The following is a 20,387-nucleotide window of genomic DNA, read 5'->3' on the forward strand; positions in this document are numbered from 1 at the left end:
GTTGCTATATATTCACCATTTAATGTAATAAATTGCAGTATTCTCCCCAGCCCCTTTTAGCAGTAAACAATAGAGCAATACAGGGGCTGCCACCCGCCTAAAATTTCTTCTCACCTGGCTTAATATCATTTCTGGGTTGAAAACTGAATGGGGTCAGTGCCACAACTGTGATGCAGGTGGCTGTGAATTGAGGTATATTGGGTGCAATAATTTGAATAGTATGGAAAGCCGCCATGCTTTTTTTTTTTTTAGTGACTTGGTTCACATAAGGTCCACATTAAGGTTAATACAAGAAAAATTAAAAATATGCCAAATTGAAACACATTCTTCTCGAAAATTCTGGCCCTGGTGGATGTTAAAGGCCACAAAGACCCCAAAAGGCCGTGGCCGTGCAACAAAAACTGATATTTTAGAGCACCAGAATCTGCTGCATACATTGCCAGGATTCTAGAAATTGTATTGACAGATTGATACTCCGTCAAACTAAAGGAAGTGGGGAATACCAAAAACAAGGCTCTTCCTTCTAGAATCATGTGAGCGATCTCAGTGTTGTATTAAGAGAACGGCTAGGAAGAGCAATGAAGCGGCAGAGGAAATTAGATTTCTTGGGTTTCCTGTAAAACATTGTACCAGAGTTTCCAGGAACAGACATTAAAATATTTTGTCTGTTTCACAGTTTCAAATAAAAAGATAATTGTTTATCATTAAAATAAACATTTTCCATACGATCTGTTCGTTTTAATAAAAGCGAAGTTCTTCTTTGAGCAGAAAAACCACCGAATACGGACAATGGCGGATATTTGGAAAAATGAGGCCTGGCTGTGCGCTCGATGTCGGAATTACACTGGAGACAAACTGCCATCTGACTGCAACACAACGCTGATTAATTTGGCCTCGGAGGAAGCGTCTTATCCTGGGAATCAATGCACATATGTTTATGCCTCGGAGAATTTCATACAAATAAAAAATACAGTTTAGGATTGAGTTACAGATAATACAGCAGAGGAAGACAACGGGTCGTGAATAATGCCAGCAAATTGGAGGGGTAATTAGGATCGCTGTCACATGTGAAGCAAGACATGAGAGCTGGAGTTATTTTAGGTGGGCCTAAGACATAAGAATATTTCTGCTATGATTTTTTTTAATCATAGCTCTTTCAGGTATTTAATACTCCTCATAGGAATCATACAGTGCCCCCACCCCAGCAATGCTTCCAGGAAGAGCCATCTTTTTTTGGGTATCATTCAAGATCAGCAGCCACCGTCTGGAGTAAAGCTAGGTACACACTTCCAATAATTATCATTAGAAAATGAACGATTATGACCGATCAACGATTATACATGAACAATCGTATCGTGCACAATTCTGAACATGCTGTAACGATACGATCGTTCAAATATAATCCACACACTAGATACAATCATTTGAACGATGCAGGGAGTGACATGTAAAGAAGAAAGTGTATTGCAGAAACATGCACGATCACTGAACGACTGTACACACGATAGATAGTGAACGATCGTCGGCCAATCAGATCCACTATGCCGGTCATTCATTTCCAGCGACAATCCTCGTTCGTCGGCGTTGTTGGTCACTTTATTTTTTTTTCAAACGATTTTTGGCCAATCTATCGTTCGTTTCCAACGATAATTATTGGACGTGTGTACGCACCTTAAGATGATGGATCAGAGATGACAAAATATAAAAATCCAGAGCCTGGATCAGTGATTCCAGTCCATCCCTTACAAAGTTACAATGGTGCATTCTGATGACTGGGAGAAGGGACTGAAGCTATGCACACATGCTGGATCAGCCAGAGATTGCTAGGGGTTCCTGGAAATGTAGATGAATGAATCCCTGAAAAGTTCTGAGGCCAACAGCATTTGGTGGAGCCAGCTGCATTACTCCAATGATGGTTGTAGTAGTCTATAATGGCGATATTCTAGTTAGCGCTGTAAAGGAGGTACTGACCGCACAATTTTTTGGTCTTAGCTGAAAATTATTGGGTTTCTTAGGGGTAAGAAGGTTGATAAAAACTGTTATTGCCACTCGAGATCAACAAACACATTGCCAAAAAAATAAAAATAACAACGTGTGTACAGTGGTGCTTTCGTGTTGTTTAGCAAAAAAACACGATGGATCACTAAGCAGCCAAGCGGATAACTGTGGACTTCAATTATGAAGGGGAAGCAGCGGGGTTCCTTCTGCTCATGCTCTCCATAGAAATGAACAATACTCTGTTTTACAGCCACTGGAAATAATCAAGAAAGATTGTTCCCAGGGAAAGTAATTTAACATCCCTACGCAGCTTAAAGCTGGAAGTGAATCTAGCGTTGTAATACACAGCAACTCTTGTAACAAGCGTTATTGCAATACAGTCAGAACAGCACCCTAAATGCACCTTGCAAACCTACCAGGGAGCCAACCTTTCTGCACATTGCTGCATATAAGCAGCCTATCCAAATGAAAGTGCTGCATGAGCCCACTGAACAGTACAACGCATATCTGTGGGGCCACGCTATCAGGAATACATAGATGTGAACCTGGACTAAGGAAAAGCTTTCTTCCATGCAGCAGACTGATGAAAATATCTTGGCCTAGCCAATGTCACAAGAGTGAAACTCAAGGACACCTCATATGTGTGTGTGTATATATATATATATATATATATATATATATATATATATATATATTCACCATACCCCCTATATCAGAGGATTTTCTGGTAGTTTATAAAATCATATTACAGTTACTTTGCAGCCTATTCCTTTTCTACAGTCCCAGCTCCACAATAGAATAAAATAAGTTGCAGACTGACATAAAACGCTTTTTTCAATGTTCTAAACGTAAATTTCTGCAGACACGGAAGGCCGGCTCATGACGGAAAAAATGCTGAAGAAGAGAAAAGACCAGGAATTGTTCTATTATAAACTCACACTCCTAACAAAGATTAAATGCTGGATCAAATAACCAGAGTATGGGCCTGTGAACATTTCAAGGAGACAGAGACCAGGCCAGCGTGTGCGCAGACGGTTACAGAAGTGGCCCTTATAGAAGATACGCTGTGCATGACACATTGAGAGACGATATGCCCACACACTTCTTACTGTTCTCTGTGGCCCACATTTGGGTTGATATGGACCTGACAGCTTTTTATGCTTTTTTTTTTTTTTTATTTCCTAATATTGTTTGGAACTCTTTACATTTATTAGATACGTTTATATTTATATCATTTATATTTTTACACTTAATAAGAACTAATATGCTCACCATTTAATAATTAAAGCCATATATGGTATTGACCCTGATGAAAGGGGACAGAGATCCCTGAAACGACATGGAACCTTTATTAAATACTGCAACTATGAAAACTATGCAACTATGGGCTCTGATTCTTTTTATGGGCTACAGTTTTGTATTTTCTTGGTTTTCAGCTCAGTTTTTTTTTTTATTACTATCCATGTCTCTATTGGTCATGTGGACTCTCACCAACTTTCCTTAAAGATAATGGTGCAATGATGAGAGCAAAACCATTCAAAGTGAAGGTATTTAATGTTTTACCACAGCATCCTCTATTGACCCAACTGGTCTAAAGGAACCTATAAATAACCATAATCGATCATTTTGGGCTTTCTCAGCCAATCGGTGGTCCATGTTTTGGTTGCCACTGCTTTTTGAGCTTACCAACTCAACCATTAGGCCCCCTCAGCCCTTGATGGACTGCTCTTGTGTACAGAAAGCATGTCGAACGTCACAATAAATCTACAGGCCACAATCACCCATTTAAGCAATCTGGGCAGAACTTCACGTACATCACCCCCATACCAGCCTAGCGCCAACAAGATCATGGGCACTCCCATACCCTGGGCCCACTGGCTAATAAAGGACACTTGTCCATTGCTTTCACTCAACAACATAGCAAACCCAAACACGCACTGTTATGTCAACATATAGGAATGTTCATACAGCTTACATAGTAGTAACATGATCATGTTTGTTTTGTAAGGCAGAGGAGGACAAACGTATGGAGCTCAGAAGAAGGTGACCACATCAGGGTCAGGGAAAAAATCATATATAAAGCTTGGTAAACGGCCTCAGATTTGATGACAATAATTCACATCATTATAAGTCCACAATCGGCACAGCAGGGTTGTATTTATCCTTTTCTTTTGCACCAGGAGAAGAATAAGAACAAACGAACCCGACTGTGCTCATATTTGGCAAAAAACAGTAAAGATGAGGTTAATAGAAATGATTGGTTTTCCAGGCATTCATTGCAGGTTGTTCCTTTCCCTGGTATATTGCTCCTAAGCCCCGGGTGTTAATTCACACAGCCTCTGGGGAAAGGCACGCTATTCTCTGGCTTACTATAATCTCTAATTACTACTTGTTTTCTATGACGAACTGGCGCTTTATTACATGAAGACGGAAAGCTTTTCTTCAAATCTCCTAGACTGAAGGGTACATTATTCAGGAAGAAGCGGGGGAGCAAACCTTGGCGCGCACACGGCCAGATAGGACACGCACCTCGGGTAAAGATAAAGGAAATATATATAAGTATTACCAGTCAGAACATTTGTATTTATGTCTAACTATACCGGAGATTTCCACAGCTCTACCACACAACAAAGCAGGAAATCTAATCTTTCTCTGCTGAGGTTTAGTTTATCCTACAGGTCTCCGCCACAACCTTGGACTGCACAACCCGACTGGTTCCTTTTCCATTTAGTTTTTCTAAATTCTGTTGTACGATGGACTGCAAGAGGCCATGAGATCAGGTAAAAGTGTAACAATACAATAATGCATGAACTGCAGTGCCATTCACTTTGAATTATAGTAATCTTATATTGTCTTCTATAGGAGCAACTTTCCATGCTCAATACCCAGCAAAAAAAAAAAAAAATAGAGCTGGAGATGTGGAGAGAAATTTTTTTAGGCTGGGTGGGAGGACGCTGTAGGGGGGTGGCTGCCCTTATATTGTCACCCAACTCTTCAGTAACCACCCGAAAAAAGAAGCCAGGTAGCTATTGAAAAGTGCCGGGTGGTGCGCCCAGCTAAAAGGTCTAGGGAGAACACAGCTACGGAATCGAAATTTTCTACAGAATTTCCTAGAAAAGAAAAATCCATTTGCATTTTTTTGGTACTGCTGGGGGCAAAAGTTTAATGTATTAGACATATATGAAAGTTTTACTTGCAAATGGACTTTTATTCCATCTACTGGACCCCGATTTAATGCAATACACTATATCTAAAAACAAATCACATTTTAGACACTCATCAGAGAACAGATTTCCCAACTGAACAAATTGCTCCTCTAATATTGTTCAAATGGCAACTCAAATTTGGATTGGAAATTTTAGCCTTTAGTTATATTTTAATGATTCTCCCATCGCCGCTGTGATAGGTCACACAGGAAGCGTGCTCAATGAGCCAGCAGACTTGCATTATGAAATGAGCAGGAAAAGCCCAATTATTCTGTGGTTCTTTATTAGAGAACATGACTGCTACCATTAATATAAAGGATTAAAAACTACTGTACACAAAAACAAAAATTCTAAAACTTTAGATGCAGAATGACAAACACTTTATTATCCGTGGGCTGCGGATCATCATACTATGTGACCAAAAGTGGGCACCTCTCCAAGCGGAAGTACTGCTTCCAGTTATATGGAGTTCAGGAGTTTTCAGTCATTAGGTAATGCTACATAATACAAAGACATTTCAGATAATGGTGCAATTCGAACATTGGGGAAGTTATGGAAAGCTCGCTTTTGTTCCAGCAGGTCCATGTCCAATGAGCTCAGTGTAAAGGAACCGCAGGGACCTTCACAAGCCCCGACCTCGATCCCACTGAACACCTTTGGAAAAATTAGAAATACCAATTTTAAGTCAGGTCTCCCATTCAACATCAATTTTCAAGCTAGAAAATGTTTAAAGCCGGATGGGAAGAAGCTGTAGGTGGGTGGCAGCCTCTGTATTGTGACCAAACTCTTCAGCAACCACCCAAAACCAGCCGGGTGGTTACTGAAAAGTGCCGGGTGGTGCACCCGGCTAAAAGGGGCTGGGGAGAACACTGCAACATCAATATCTGATTTGACAAATGCTCTATTGGCTGAATAGGCTAAAAAAAAAAAACCAAACACACATTCTTAAATCTTGTGGAAACATTCCCAGAAGAGTTGGGGTTCTTCAATTTAATGTCCAAACATCTGGAATGAGGTTTATTCAAATGATGTTGATTGTTTTCTTAACACAATTGAAAAGGTTACCTTTATACAAGGGTTGGAGATCCCCGAGGTTGAGAAATTTTTCACCACAGAATTTTTGTAAGCTCAGAAGGAAGAATCTGTAAGCGGGTGGTAGCTCCTGAATTGTTAGGAGGTTACTGAAAAGTGGTGCACCCATCTAAAATAAGCTGGGGAGAACACTGTACCATATACACTGTACTACGTGCACATGCAATGACATGGAGAGCCATCAAAGCTCTATCTTTTCTGCAGCTTGATGGCTAGAAATTAGCTGAACCTGAGGACTGGAAAAAAACATCCCTTCTCATTTCATTCTGAGCAAACACAAAATGCACAGGAGAGTCTCTCCCACCCATCAATGGAAATTCACACAGTGACAAGAAAGGCAGCCACGTCTTTTGAGAGCCGAACGCTCAACAAGCTCTTTTCAATCCCGTCGGTGCAGTAACCTGATCCTTTATTCCAGATAGGAGTCCGGCACTTATAGCATAAGAGACTCCTATAATGAATAGCACAGGAAAATAGCACACGCTGTACTAAGAACAAGAAGAAAGCTTACATACATTACTCCCAACGAACGCCTGCCAGATTGATCTCTTCATTAAATACCGCCACTTTACAGCAACTGTGTCCTTACAGCCTAGCGTCTATCCCCGGGGCTGTGAGGCTATACCAGATTTCAGGAATAATCAATGAACTCACAATCACGCAGTTTGCATGGGAGAGAAATGTAGATTAGATATCTGGAACCACGGAGAGAACAAAGCCAGCAGATCATGAGTGGTGATTTTAATGATCACACATTGGGTAGGGAAGTGCAATGATTTAATGTTGTTAAATAAAGTTCCAATTTATTTTGCACCTAGCTAGGATTCCTCATTCTTGGAACCTTGGCAATAGAAATGCGTAAAAAATGTCTTCTTGGGTTCTTCTTCAGCCTGCACATGGGCATCACAACTCCATTCCATTTCTATGGAGATCATGGCAGGATCCAGTGGTTTGGGCAATGGTATCTATGTGCAGGATGAGGAGGACTCAGCAAAGATAATTTTGAAGTTAGGTCGTGCAATATCCATAGGGCTGTACGGTGAATATAAGAAGCTCAAAAGGTCAGTGGGAGTGGGCTGCACTAAACTTGCCATTGAAGTTGCAATCATGGTATAAGGAAGGACATTCAGTTCTGATATCTGCATAGCCCCACTATAATAAAAATCCACGATGGTGACCGAGTTTTCTTTGCTGAAATAAAGCAACATAGCTAGGTCACTGTCCTGCCCCCAGCCTATGAATGGGCAATAAAGGGGCAGCAACAAAATGCCCTGTAAATATTAGACACCTGAATGACTCCTAGTCCTATCCCTTCCTATCCAAGTTTGGGAAAAGCTATACAGAAAATTTAGAAGAATCCAAAATCAGCTAGCTTAAATTATTTATAAAAATTGCATTTAAAATTACAGTACAATATTTAATTTTTTAACTAACACATAATTTATATTTTATCCTTGCCTGAGCAGGTCAGGAGAAACAACAAATTTATCTAAAACACACGCGCTATAAATAAACAACTTTCAAGGAAATATCTCTCTACTCCTATATAAAAGTACAAAAGTTTCTTTGAGTAAAAAAAAAAAAAAAAATCACTAATAATTCTGAATCACAGCTGAATCAACTGCTTTATATCTCTAGTACAAAGATCAATATGACCGGAAACAATATAACAGATAAAAGATGTAATTCAATGCCTTGTAATAAAATACACTACAGTAGTAGAACGTTATTGCAGTGGTTACAATCCAGTTTTTATTCACCTAATGGGGTGACACATTCACTGGGATGTAATTATCATTGAAAACATAATTTTCTCAAAAATAATTAAATTGAATAACAACAAAAAGTTACGATGTAGTTACAGTTCATATGGTTTGCCTGGACTGTTCTCCCAAATACCAAACCCAAAAAATTAGCCTTTTGTTTTTTGGGCGGGTACTGAAGAGTTGGGTCACAATACAGGGGCTGACACCCACCTACAGCTTTTTCCCACCCAGCTTGAAAAACCTTCTGGGGAGAGTATTACAATATTGCCTGGAGTCTTTCTGCAGATAAGCTCTTCCCCATTGCTGACCTACCATTCTTTGTTCTATGACAATATGTCATCTTGGTAAAGACATAGGGACTAACTTTACCATTAATGACGGATTTTAGAATCAATGAAGCAGGATAGGAGAAGAAAGCACAAATCTACAAAAGAACAAAGCAGGAAGGTGCATGCATTACAGGCTTTCAGATTCAGCTTCCTCTCCAGCAAGGAGAACAATAAGCAGTACAGTAGTGATACCAACAAAGCTCTCCTAAGACAAAGATTCAGAGGCAGCAGGTCACACACCACAGATATACAGGGATACAGAAGTGCCTAGGCACAGTCACATATCAGGAAAAGTACTATTTATTTTAAAGAGAAATTCACATAAAAGGTTGTATTCAATTCCCACTGAAGAATAACCAAACTTTTGTATGTTATCATGCCCAAGCCATACCAAGGTACTGCTTAGGCACAATTACATGCATACATAGCATCTGCACCTAGGACACGGGGAGCAAACGACTAAGGGAATAAGTAAACTGTATTCATCAAAAAGGGACAACTGTTTTGCTGCAAACCACTACAAACCGGTAAGTGCAGAAAATAACTGCAAGTTCACATGAGTTTTGTTCGTCTATATACATAATATACGTTCTTCTTTAAATGCACAACTTACTGTCATCTGAATCCAGAGTATAGTGTATAGTCAACAATTAATTGCGTATATAAAAGCACACACAAAAAAGCAGACTTTGTTTTCCTTGATGAAGACAAACAATCGAGAATGTTGCAATGGTCACTGTCTAAGAACAAAACATAAACATTGTACAGAGATATCCATTGTGGAAAGTCGACTTACCTGTGTACCCAGCAGTCCATCCCCATGATGCCACCATAGCCAGGAGCCATTTAAACATGACCCCTTCAATATACCAGAAGAGTTTATTGTCTATCAGTCTGAGCGGCTGCAAAGCTATTAAATAGAGTACATAGGACGGAATTGCAACCGTGTTGTTGATGACCATGAAGGAGAATCGGAGGATCATCTTCAAAAATAAAAATCCCATTTTCCTAATGCTAGCCAGGGTGACCGCCATGTTGCCCTCGCAGTCCTGGCGCCGTGCCTGGAACCAATAAGACAAAAAGGGACAGAAATGAATAAGGATCACTTAAAATAGAAACAGATGTCACTGCTAGGTTTAGGGAACATTTAGATAGAATAAGTAAAATTGCAGATAAAAAACAGAAAAAACGGAAATATAGCTTATTAAACAATAGAAAGACAAATACAACTTTTGCTGCAATCATAAGGGTCAATCAAGAGATTCCTCTACAATTCTTTTGTACGGTGCTAGATATTCCAACAAGTTCAGACTGTGGTGGGGATACGGTAAGAGGCTTCCTCATACCAATGAGCCACTGCCTGGGGGAGTCCATATATATATCTTCAACTTGCAGCATCCCCATACAGAATGAATAGGGGCAGCAGTGATCAAATACTGTTATCGCTCATTGCCACCAGCTGTCAAATGTGCAAATGTTGCTTCTTTAGGAACCAGATCTGCAGTGCAGGATCACTCGTTTCCATTGCAGGTCTGACCCTAGCCTTAGCTTTACTGAACTTACTTCCTTTGGACACCCTGTACAGTGAAAGAAGAATCAGCACAGTATTAAGGTTATCTCTCCATAACTCTAATGTATCCTCCTATCAGTGTGCTCCATAATGCGCTGAATTTTTACTATTACTGCAACCATGCTGTACAAGAACTGCAGGAGATCAATACCAGGTCAGATTTGGGTACTTACACTGCACGCATAAAACAAAGCAAAACATTTAATGATTTATTAATGAATACAAGGCTGCGTAGAGTTCAAAATTAAAAATATTGTTCTGATAAGAGTCAACTTTTCACAGAAATTTTTTTGAGCTGGGTGGGAAGAAGCTGTAGGTTGGTGGTGACCCCTCTCTTCCATAACTACCAAAGTTACAAAAGTGCCGGGTGGTGCACCTGGCTAAAAGGGGCTGGGGGGAACACTGTAATAGAATAGGACAATATATAAAATCTCAGTGGACTGATCACAGAGATGGTGTAAGCTCCGGATCCGATTATTATTTTGGTTTCAGTAGTTTCAGTCACACACCTGAAGCTGAAAGCATGCAGATAACACCAAAACTAGCTATGGGGCTCTTAGCTGAACACCTGAGCAGCGTTCTCACTCTAGGTCAGTGATTTAGAATATAATAAAAGCAGAGGATCAGAATATTAACCAAGCAATTAGCATTTTTAAGAAGCTCACATAATTCCTCAGTGAAAGGTCAGTCTACAGTGAAAAAAGCAAAATGCACAGTCAGTCTTGTGATTCCCACGCCACTGCCAGGCATTCAGATGACAACTCTATTTGTCTGATATGCTTCCAGTTTCCTGAATCACCTCTGCCTCCGGCCTGCTTACTGAATACGATCACTCAGGACTATCCCACTGCCAATTCAATGTACAACGTGTGGGCTGCTAATACAGCGACATGACAAGCAATACTGAGCAATGGCATTGTCCTCATATTGCAGTGGGCCAGAGATGTGTAAAGCACACGGCTGCCCAACATAAGTGCTGGAAAGGTCAAACTGCACATTTCTATTTGCCAATGTGCTGGGGGTGTTCTGGCCCCCGACGGATGCCATTTGCCTGGAAGGTATGGTGGCTATTTCGGGAGGCTGTTTGAGCAGGAGGTAAGGTGGCCACAGGGTGAGGCTGCTATATTCCACTTTCTTTTAATACATTTGTTAATACCATTGATTAAAGCACTTCTAAGTGTCGCAGGAGTTGCTTTATCTCCCTTTCTATTACTCCCTTGTATATTGTACATGTATTTCAACTATGATTGTAATTTTATTACTACTACAATTTCAGGGTCTCTGTATCCCCTGAGGAAGCCCTCACGGGCGAAATGCATCGGGATGAGACCCCGCTCTCTAATCTGTGAACTATACGCAAGTTTGTAACTTTCCCTACTGACCAAAATTAGTGTGGAAATACAATAATTTCATAGTGTGTATATTATCAATTTATTAAGTTTTAAAGGTTTGTACAATAAATTACACAGTCATTTTATACATAAGTCTGCTAATGCCTTAAAAAGCCTACCTTGCCTTCCTTCTTTTTCTCTTTGTTAATAACATGTTAAACTTTTTTAATTTGTGTTCTCCCCGGACCCTTTTAGTTGGGTGCACCGCCCGGCACTTTCCAGTAACCACCGGCTGTTTTTGGGTGGTTACTGAAAAGTTTGAGGTTATCACCTTCCTACAGCGTAAATTCTGGTAAGAATACCAATTTGGTTTTAGTTCAGGTTTGCAGGATTGATTGCTGAGGAATTTTTCTATTAAGCCCCACACATCCGCCTGCCGATTTACAGATGTATTCATTGGGTCCAGGACAAAACGCAGCTGCCATTATCACAGGCTGCGGAGACCGGTGCCTTTTAACCAGAGCAGAGTATTAGGAAATCTCAGTCACAGGGTTTAGTGTTGACAAGACAATCAGGACTGAAATAACTGGAAATGGAAAAATGCCAAAACACCTTCCACACACAGAGATAGCCATCCATTATCACAGACTGAGGACAGCCATCTCCTAACACTCCCTGCCCATTCTCTTCCCAAACAAGAAAAACTATGGGCTCTGTTTAACCGCTGTGCAAAAATTGCAGAATGGAGGACTATTATTATTAATATTATTATTATTATTATTATTAATAAACAGGATTTATATAGCACCAACATATTACGCAGCGCTGTACATTAAATAGGGACAGCCTACAAGACTTTCCCCAGTATCACAAGGGAGGTTCTTACAGGTAAACTCCTAAAATATAAAATAGGGCAGCAGGGTGGCTCGGAGGTTAGCATGCTGATCTTTGCAGCACTAGGTCCACATTTCAACTTGGGCCAGGACACTATCTGCATGGAGTTTGCAGGTTCTCCTCGTGTTTGCTTCCCCCCCCATCCAAACAAATAGACCTTAGACTGTATGAGGACCATGGTAAGGACATTAGATTGTAAGCCCCTTTGAGGGACAGCTAGTGACATGACTATGGACTTTGTACAGCGCTGCGTAATATGTTGGTGCTATATCAGTACAAGTTATTAATATTCATAACACATGCACATAAATCCATACAGAAGATTGCTGTTGGAATGAATGATCCGATGACAGTCTCTCAAAATCAATAAGGACATAGATCGGAGCCTTTCAAGACTGCCAAAGGATATGAAGAGGCCTTTAATGATCCCAATACAAGAACAAAGCAATCCGCCCATTGTTTCACATCCCATTGACATGCTGCATTGGTGTGCACTGAAAACCAAAGCAGGACATGTTGCATTTTTGCACAAAGTATTGCAACTTGCCACAATGCATGGAATCAAAATGGATCGTCCGTATGCATTGAACTTCAGCCTTTCTTTCCCAGCATTGTAGCATATGACAAAATCTTGTGCACAAAAATGCAACATGTCCTATTTTGTTTTCCAGTGTTGTACCAACCCCCCAATACATTAACATAACAAAGAATGTGCAAAGTAGAAGTTAAAGATTCATTGTAGGGCCAAAGGGCCCTATTTCTTGTATTCAGCACAACCTATTTTGTTACATGGCTTTGTTTGCAAAAAGTCACGATACAATGAGCCCGATTCACTAAAGCTCTCCAAGACTGGAAAAATTATTGTGGGAGAAATTCAGCAAACCTGGAATGGATTTGGTCAAGTATTGAAAACTTGAAATTGTTATAAAAAAGGAAATGGTTTTATGAAATCTGTTCCAGATTTGCTGGATCACCCAGGTTCTCTCTAGTCTTGGAAAGCTTAAACAAATCAGACCCAATGTAAGGCAAACAAAATGCATTACAATTGACAATGCACAAGGTTCAATAGGCGCTAATTCAGCAATTGTACATTTTATATTTAAATCCTGAAAATGTAAAAAAATGCATTTTACAATCTGTAAGAGGGCAAATATCTACACCAAGGCTTTTATGTAAAACTCTTATCTCACACAGACTCAGATAAGCTGAGAATGCCTTACATACACAATATTACCACCACCAGAGCATTGACATATAACGGAGTTATTTCAGTTCTCTGATCCATCATGTAGAACATTTGGGAAAATGAGAATGGTGAAAGATGAATGAAAGCAAAGGTCAATGTGGTTACTATGGGATGCCATACATCAGCAGGGGTTAGTAACTCATTAATAGAGGAATCAGTGCAATACCCAGGCAGACCCTAAAGATCTAAAAATGTGCAAATCCAACAAAATAGCTCCATAGATCATACAAGAAACGTGGGGGGTAAAAAAAAAATAAGAGAAGTATTGAAAAAAACGTCAAAATGTTTTCAATTTTCCATTTTGAAAATAAGACAAGTTTGATATTCTGATTGCTTCCCCTCAAGGGAAACTAAACCCGCACTACTCACCTATTAGTGCGACGCCACCTTTCTTCTCTTCTTTTGCCATCCTTGCCATCTTGATTGGCTGTGCCGGGAAGACATAACTCCTACGCAGACGTACCGGAGTTCCTTCATCCCCAGCACAAGCAAGGAAGCCAAGATTGCATGGGCAAGGTCAGCTTTTATTTTTACATTTCCCTGACACGATCAAGCAGGTAAGACGGATTATTGTAAAAGGGAGATCGCCTGTCCCTTTCTGCCGGTATGTATTTTGTAAAGGGGGACTCCCACTTTATTAGGATAATTTTCAAGCAGTGTTCAACCCAGTAACCGAGTAGGAAGAAATCGCAGGCGGCCCTGGTATTGTAACCAAACTCTTCAGTAACCACCCAAAACTATTATAGAGAGATTTTTACCTAATTCTTCCTATGCCTCTGGGACAGAAGTGAAATCTTCCCACAAAGCCAGTTAAATAAAAAAAAAAAAAGCAGAATATGACTATAACAAATACTATAAGTTGTATTACAATAACACGAACCACCTCCATTTATGAAAAGGAAGAGAGGAGGTGGTTTTATAGTTCTAAGGCACTTTTTGTCCTAGGCTGCCCCTCCTCTGATATGGAATGTAGTCACTCGAGCACTGGAACCATTTTACAGATTGGATTACCATGGGCAAGGTGACGATTGCTCCAACTCATGCCATTTTACTTTAAATATAATCCAGTGTTCTCCCTAGGCTCTTATAGATGGGCGCACAACCCGGCAATTTTCAGTAACCACCCAGCTGTTTGTGGATGGAAACAGAAAAGTTGGATTACATTACAGGGGCTGCTACCCGACTACAATTTCTTCCCACCTAGCTTAAAAACACTTGGTCACTACTTCCTGTCCACATGGATAATGATGTCTGCATGGCAGTTCTCAGTGCGACTTTTCTGATATTCTCATTCCGAGCCTTCTTTAAGAGGAAGTACTTGAAATCAAAGCTTGGGTTACCAGGTATTGTTTTAAATAAGATATCCCAATTATGGGATTTGGAATTCTGGATTTCCTTTTCGGTACATCCTGCTGTATTTTTGGCTGTTCCTGCTTGAAGTTTTGGGAATTCACAAAGGGCAGGGTGGCTTTTGGCCATATACGGCTCTTGTTTCGTTTAAAAATGAAATTAAAATTCAATTTAATGGCATGTATAACTCATCAACGCAAAGACCAGAATAAGTTTTTGTAAATGATGCTCTATTAAACGAAGATAAAGTTTTCCTTAAATAATCCAACTAGACAGGCCGGCGATACAAGAACCTCGACGGGGCTCAGATTTCCTAAACACATCAGATATTCCGACATATTAGATGATCAGCATTCTGACGAGAGAAGAGAAATTAAAAGCAGAGGGAAAACTCTGCCAAACTTCACAAAAAAAATATGTAAGCGTATTTATTTTAAAGTGAACCAGTGCTTAGCCCTTGATGGTACTGAATGGGTCTGATTTATTAAAGCCCCCTGAGACTGGAGAAGAAAGACTACCATGGGAGAACTGGGTGATCCAGCAAACCTGGAACCCAATGAAAAAATGCTATCAATTACAGACCTGATCCATTTCAGGTTTGCTGAATCACCCAGGTTTTCATATGATATTAAAGCTCTCCAAGACTGGAGAAGATACTCGGTGATGTCCGAATTACTAAAATCCATAGATGTTTTATAAAAGCCATTGAACTTGTAAATATGATCACCCTACTTTGAAGGTCCTCATTATGGGGTGACAATGGATCTTCTATGTTGTCACCTTCAGACTACAAGCAGCCATCACCATGGAAGGATCACCAATCATTTTAATAAAAGCTGTAGATTCCAAAAGGAACTGGATTTTTTGGCAATCGGTTCCAGGTTTGCTGATCACCAGGTTCTTCCATGATAGTCTGTCTTCTCCAGTCTCGTAGAACTTTAATAAATCAGGCCCATTCAGTAACTTCATGGGCTAAGCACTCCCCCACCTCCTAGATTGTAAGTTCTTCGGGGTAGGGTCCTCTCCTCCTCCTGTCTGTCATTTACATCAATTGCTTATTGTACAGCGCTGCGTAATATGTTGGTGCTATATAAATCCTGTTTAATAATAATAACTGTGGCCTGATAACAGAAAAATGAGTAGGAAGGTACAAGGTCTTCTCTGCAATAATGGATTCTTATCCTTGAGCTGAGTAAGCACAGCTTAGAGTACAATCCCGTCATCTGCCGGGTGCCAGGATGAATGGTGCTAGGGTTGGTGAGGGGTATCAGTGCCGCTCACATATGTTGCATTGCACATGCCAGGTAAGTATAGGCAAAGTTTAGTTTTGCTTTAACTTGAAACTAATTGAAATGACTAAACATATCAAGCCCCTTATGAAATTTAAGCAACCAGGTTAACATCTATTATTAAAAATACAGACTGAGCTTTTTAGATCAGTATCCTTCTTGAATTGTTCCAAACACAGTGTGCGACGTAAGTATTTCATATCAATAGTGTCACAATAAACTTTGCCGAGACTTGTAAAGGATAAAAGATTAATGAGTCCTATTGATTCTCCTCCATCAAACGACCCTTTGGCACACCTAACCAGCGTCTTATCAGCTATTCTGTAAAACAGAATGCTGCACAGCTGTGGTCCTGTGAATGTGAAGGAACTACAAATCTCAGCACAGCCAGCCGAGAAAGGCTGGGTTGTTAGGTATTTAGAAGACGTAAGACCACAGACCAAAATATATGATCCCACTTACATTTGTATTGGGAATCTGAATGGACACTAGATGTTCAAGTGATCTCCCCGGAAATATTTTGGTGGGTGGGAAGAAGCTGTAGGTGGGTGGTGGCTGTTTTTAGGTGGTTACTGAAAAGTGCCGGGTGCTGCACCCAGCTAAAACAGGCTAGGGAGAACATTGTCTTTCTATATAGAACAACATATACATACATATACACACACACACACATTATTATATATATATATATATATATATATATATATATATATATATATATATATATATACACACACACACAACCATATACATACATATATATACATAAACATAAATACATATAAATATAAAGCAGGATTAGTCAGCTCGCATTTTACGGCCACTGAATAAAGTACAAGCCACGATGTGGAGCCTGTGATACCCTACAAAGTTCACTACGACACAGCAGATTGAGATTAGATGATCCTTCAGAATCCTAAAGACGAGCAGCAAGGATATCTAAAGGTCGAGTAACTTTTGCTTGTTTTAAGCAAACTTTGCATTCCCAGTGTTCTCCCGGCCCCTTTTACCCGGCACTTTTCAGCGACCACCCGGCTGTTTTTTGGAGCCACCTACAATTTCTTCCCACCCAGATTAAAAAAAATTCTAGGTTGACCACTGCATTCCCATAAAAGTTTACAAAGATGCAAACCTCTTACGGGAGCTCAGATAAGGTATTCTGATCCCAAAAGCATCTTAAACTGACTCCATCGACACAAACTCATTAACAGAATGTTAAAATGGCAGAACAGCCATGGAAAGGTCATACCGCCGCTTCCTCATTTAGCCCCCTAGAATTTTGTTTTATGGCGTGCTATTTTAAGATGTAGTGGAATGTACTTGTTGGGTACGGAGAATCTGTACATGCCGGTGTCAGCTTCTGTAGGCACGATGTATGCATTAAGGTTTTACAAAGTGGCTTTAAATACTTTGCCTGTCACATGGAGTTTGTGGTTATCGGTCAATCTGATCACAGATGGAGACATTATCCTGCCCCGGTACAAAGCATTGGTCAGACCACATCTGGAATATGCAGTCCAGGTTTGTGGAATTGGAGAGAGTGCAGAGAAGGGCAACTAAACTAATAAAAGGAATGGAGGAGATGAGGAGAGATTAGCTGAACTGAATCTATTCTTCCTTGAGAAGAGACGTATAAGGGGGGATATGATCACCCTGTATAAATATATGAATGGTCCATATAGAGAAGGAGGAAAAGAAGTTTAATCTCCGGATAAGGAAGGGATTCTTCCCTGTAAGGTCTGTGAAAATGTGGAATCAGCTCCCTCAGGAAGTAGTTTCAGCAATTACTATAGATTGCTTTAAGATAAAGCTGGATGATTTCTAGAAGCACAGAATATACTTGGGGATTATGGCTTTAAAGTAAAATTAACAGTGACTGTTGATCCAGGGAACATCCGATTACCCTATGGGATCAGGAAGGAATTTTTTCCCCTGTTGGAGTAAATTGTAGCAATATTTTTTGCCTTCCTCTTGATCAACTATGTCTTATAGGGTTTTATATCTGGGATATGTTTATTTCCCTAGGGGTTGAACTTTATGGACTTATGTCTTTTCTTAACCTAACTAGGTAAACACGCTTTTAGGACTACTTGAGACTTCATTAAAGCCTGAAAACAATATATATGTAAAGTAAAAGCCAACTCTCCCCTCACAATAAAATTCAAGTGTTTATCAAACCATAGCAATAGAGGACTGGAACTGTGGTCCAGTGATTTGCCTGCACTACGGACAACAATTTCACCAGATAGAAAGAAGGAAAACCTGCAACAGGAACACAAATAAACATTAGGTTGTAGCCATCCCAACTATACTAGCAAAAAAGGTTCTTGGAGAGTTCCCCTCTATAACATGTCAACAGGACAGGACGTGGGTGTAGATGTCTCCTATGGAGCCCCTGATATTTGTAGGACCCATGGCCTGCCTTGGTAAATCTCAGAAAAAAGTTTTGTATGGACTTCAATAATCACAAACTGAAAGTTGTGTTAAGTCCGCTTTACTCCCCAGCACTGTGAGGTTTGTGATCTTCCTCAATGCCACCAAGATCTCAGGCCAGTTTAATAAATACCAATGATTTTTTTTTTATTTTTAATATATAGCGTCCCAGGTATTGTTCTTTAGTGAATTTGTAATCAGGGTGAAAGGACTTCCTGGTTCTTACATCACTGTGAACAGAGACAAAAAACAGATGTAGAAAAAAGGATTAATGATCAATCTCCTCCATAGACTCCAAAGGAGAAGGGAAGATACTGCTCAACAATTGCTCATTTATAAAATTATGTCCATTGGGATTTATCCATGAGATAGAGGCTAAAAAAGCACCAGGTCATAAGAGAAAAACAGAGGGGTCCTCAGCTGACCTCTACATCTGATTGGCTGGTTGTCATGATGAGCCTCTGCCATGGCACCCTGTGCAGGGAAAAGTCAAAGTGTACCGGGCAAAGGGATCCCCAATTTTCTTATAATCCCCTTACTCGCATCACTCCTGCACCTAGTAAGAATGCGCAGCACTTCCAGAAATGCAGGAGCATGTAGCCTGCTGCACTTACATATCGCTAACAAACCATAAAAGAGCTGCTTACTAGCCCTTACTAGTTGCTTTTAATGTAAAGTATAGATCACAACAAAGAATCTAAATGTGGCTTCTAACAGCTTAGAAACATTTGCTGTGATTACATTAGAAAACTTCCAGGCTAAGATTCTGTTTCAATGCAATAACACAGTGCTTGTGCTGTGAACTTTAAAATTCATTACTTCACAATGCTTAGAGATACAAAGATGAATGAGGGACAAGCAGAACAACACTAGAAAGGTCGAGAAACACTACTATGGATAATTAATTGGGGATATATAATATCCGCTATATAGTAACTACAGACAAGGAAAGAAGTATACACAGACCAATACAACACAGATCATCAATGACTACAATGTAACAGATACAAACCTGAATGAATTAGCTAGGACCGCACCATCAACACAAGATTGATGTGAAATTTAACAAGTGATTTGTTTTAATCTAAACAGATTAGGGCAGACACAAAGGTAGAACAATGAGATTAGAAATCTGTGACCCGCAAACAGATGTCAGTGATGAACCCAGAAATTATTTTAGGCTGGGTGGGGAGAAATTGTAGGCGGGTGGCAGCCCCTGTATTGTGACTCAACTCATCAGTACCCACCCAAAAAATAGCCGGGTGGTTACTGAAAAGTGCCGGGTGGTGCACCCAGCTAAAAGGGGCTGGGGAGAACACTGGATGTGGATTAAATAAAATACAGGGCCCAGGATGAATGGATAGGCCAGACGGGACACCAATATAAAGATTTTTTATTGGCGTGTCCTATAAACACGCGAATATTACATACATACAGATGACGGGGGTCCTATAGACACGGGGATATTACATACATACAAATGATCAAAGTACCCAATAGACACGGGAATATTACATACATACAGATGATCGGAGCACCCTATAGGCACGGGAATATTACATACATACATATGATGGGGGGTTCTATAGACACGGGAATATTACATACATACATACATATGATGGGGGGTTCAATAGACACATGGATATTACATACATACAGATGATCGGAGTGCCTTATAGACACGGGGATATTACATAAATACATACATATGATGGGGGGTTCTATAGACACGGGAATATTACATACATATGATGGGGGGTTCTATAGACACGGGAATATTACATACATACAAATGATTGAATGCCCCTTAGACACGGGAAAATTACATACATACAGATGATCGGAGTGCCCTAAAGACACGGGAATATTACATACATACA

The 20,387-nt window shown here is 40.0% G+C and overlaps 1 protein-coding gene across 2 annotated transcripts in view; it reads right to left on the minus strand.

Moving 5' to 3' along the window:
* The window catches only part of LPGAT1 (lysophosphatidylglycerol acyltransferase 1), a 74,662-nt gene that overhangs the window by 48,267 nt on the left and 6,008 nt on the right, over nt 1-20,387 (minus strand). For both annotated transcript variants that reach the window (XM_072409833.1, XM_072409834.1), the window contains exon 2: nt 9,188-9,452. In XM_072409833.1, the coding sequence (XP_072265934.1) occupies nt 9,188-9,425 (238 nt within the window). In that variant the 5' untranslated portion in view covers nt 9,426-9,452. The remainder of the gene's footprint in view (nt 1-9,187; nt 9,453-20,387) is intronic.

This window comes from Pyxicephalus adspersus, chromosome 4 (genome assembly GCF_032062135.1).
Source record: "Pyxicephalus adspersus chromosome 4, UCB_Pads_2.0, whole genome shotgun sequence".
NCBI lineage: Eukaryota > Metazoa > Chordata > Amphibia > Anura > Pyxicephalidae > Pyxicephalus > Pyxicephalus adspersus.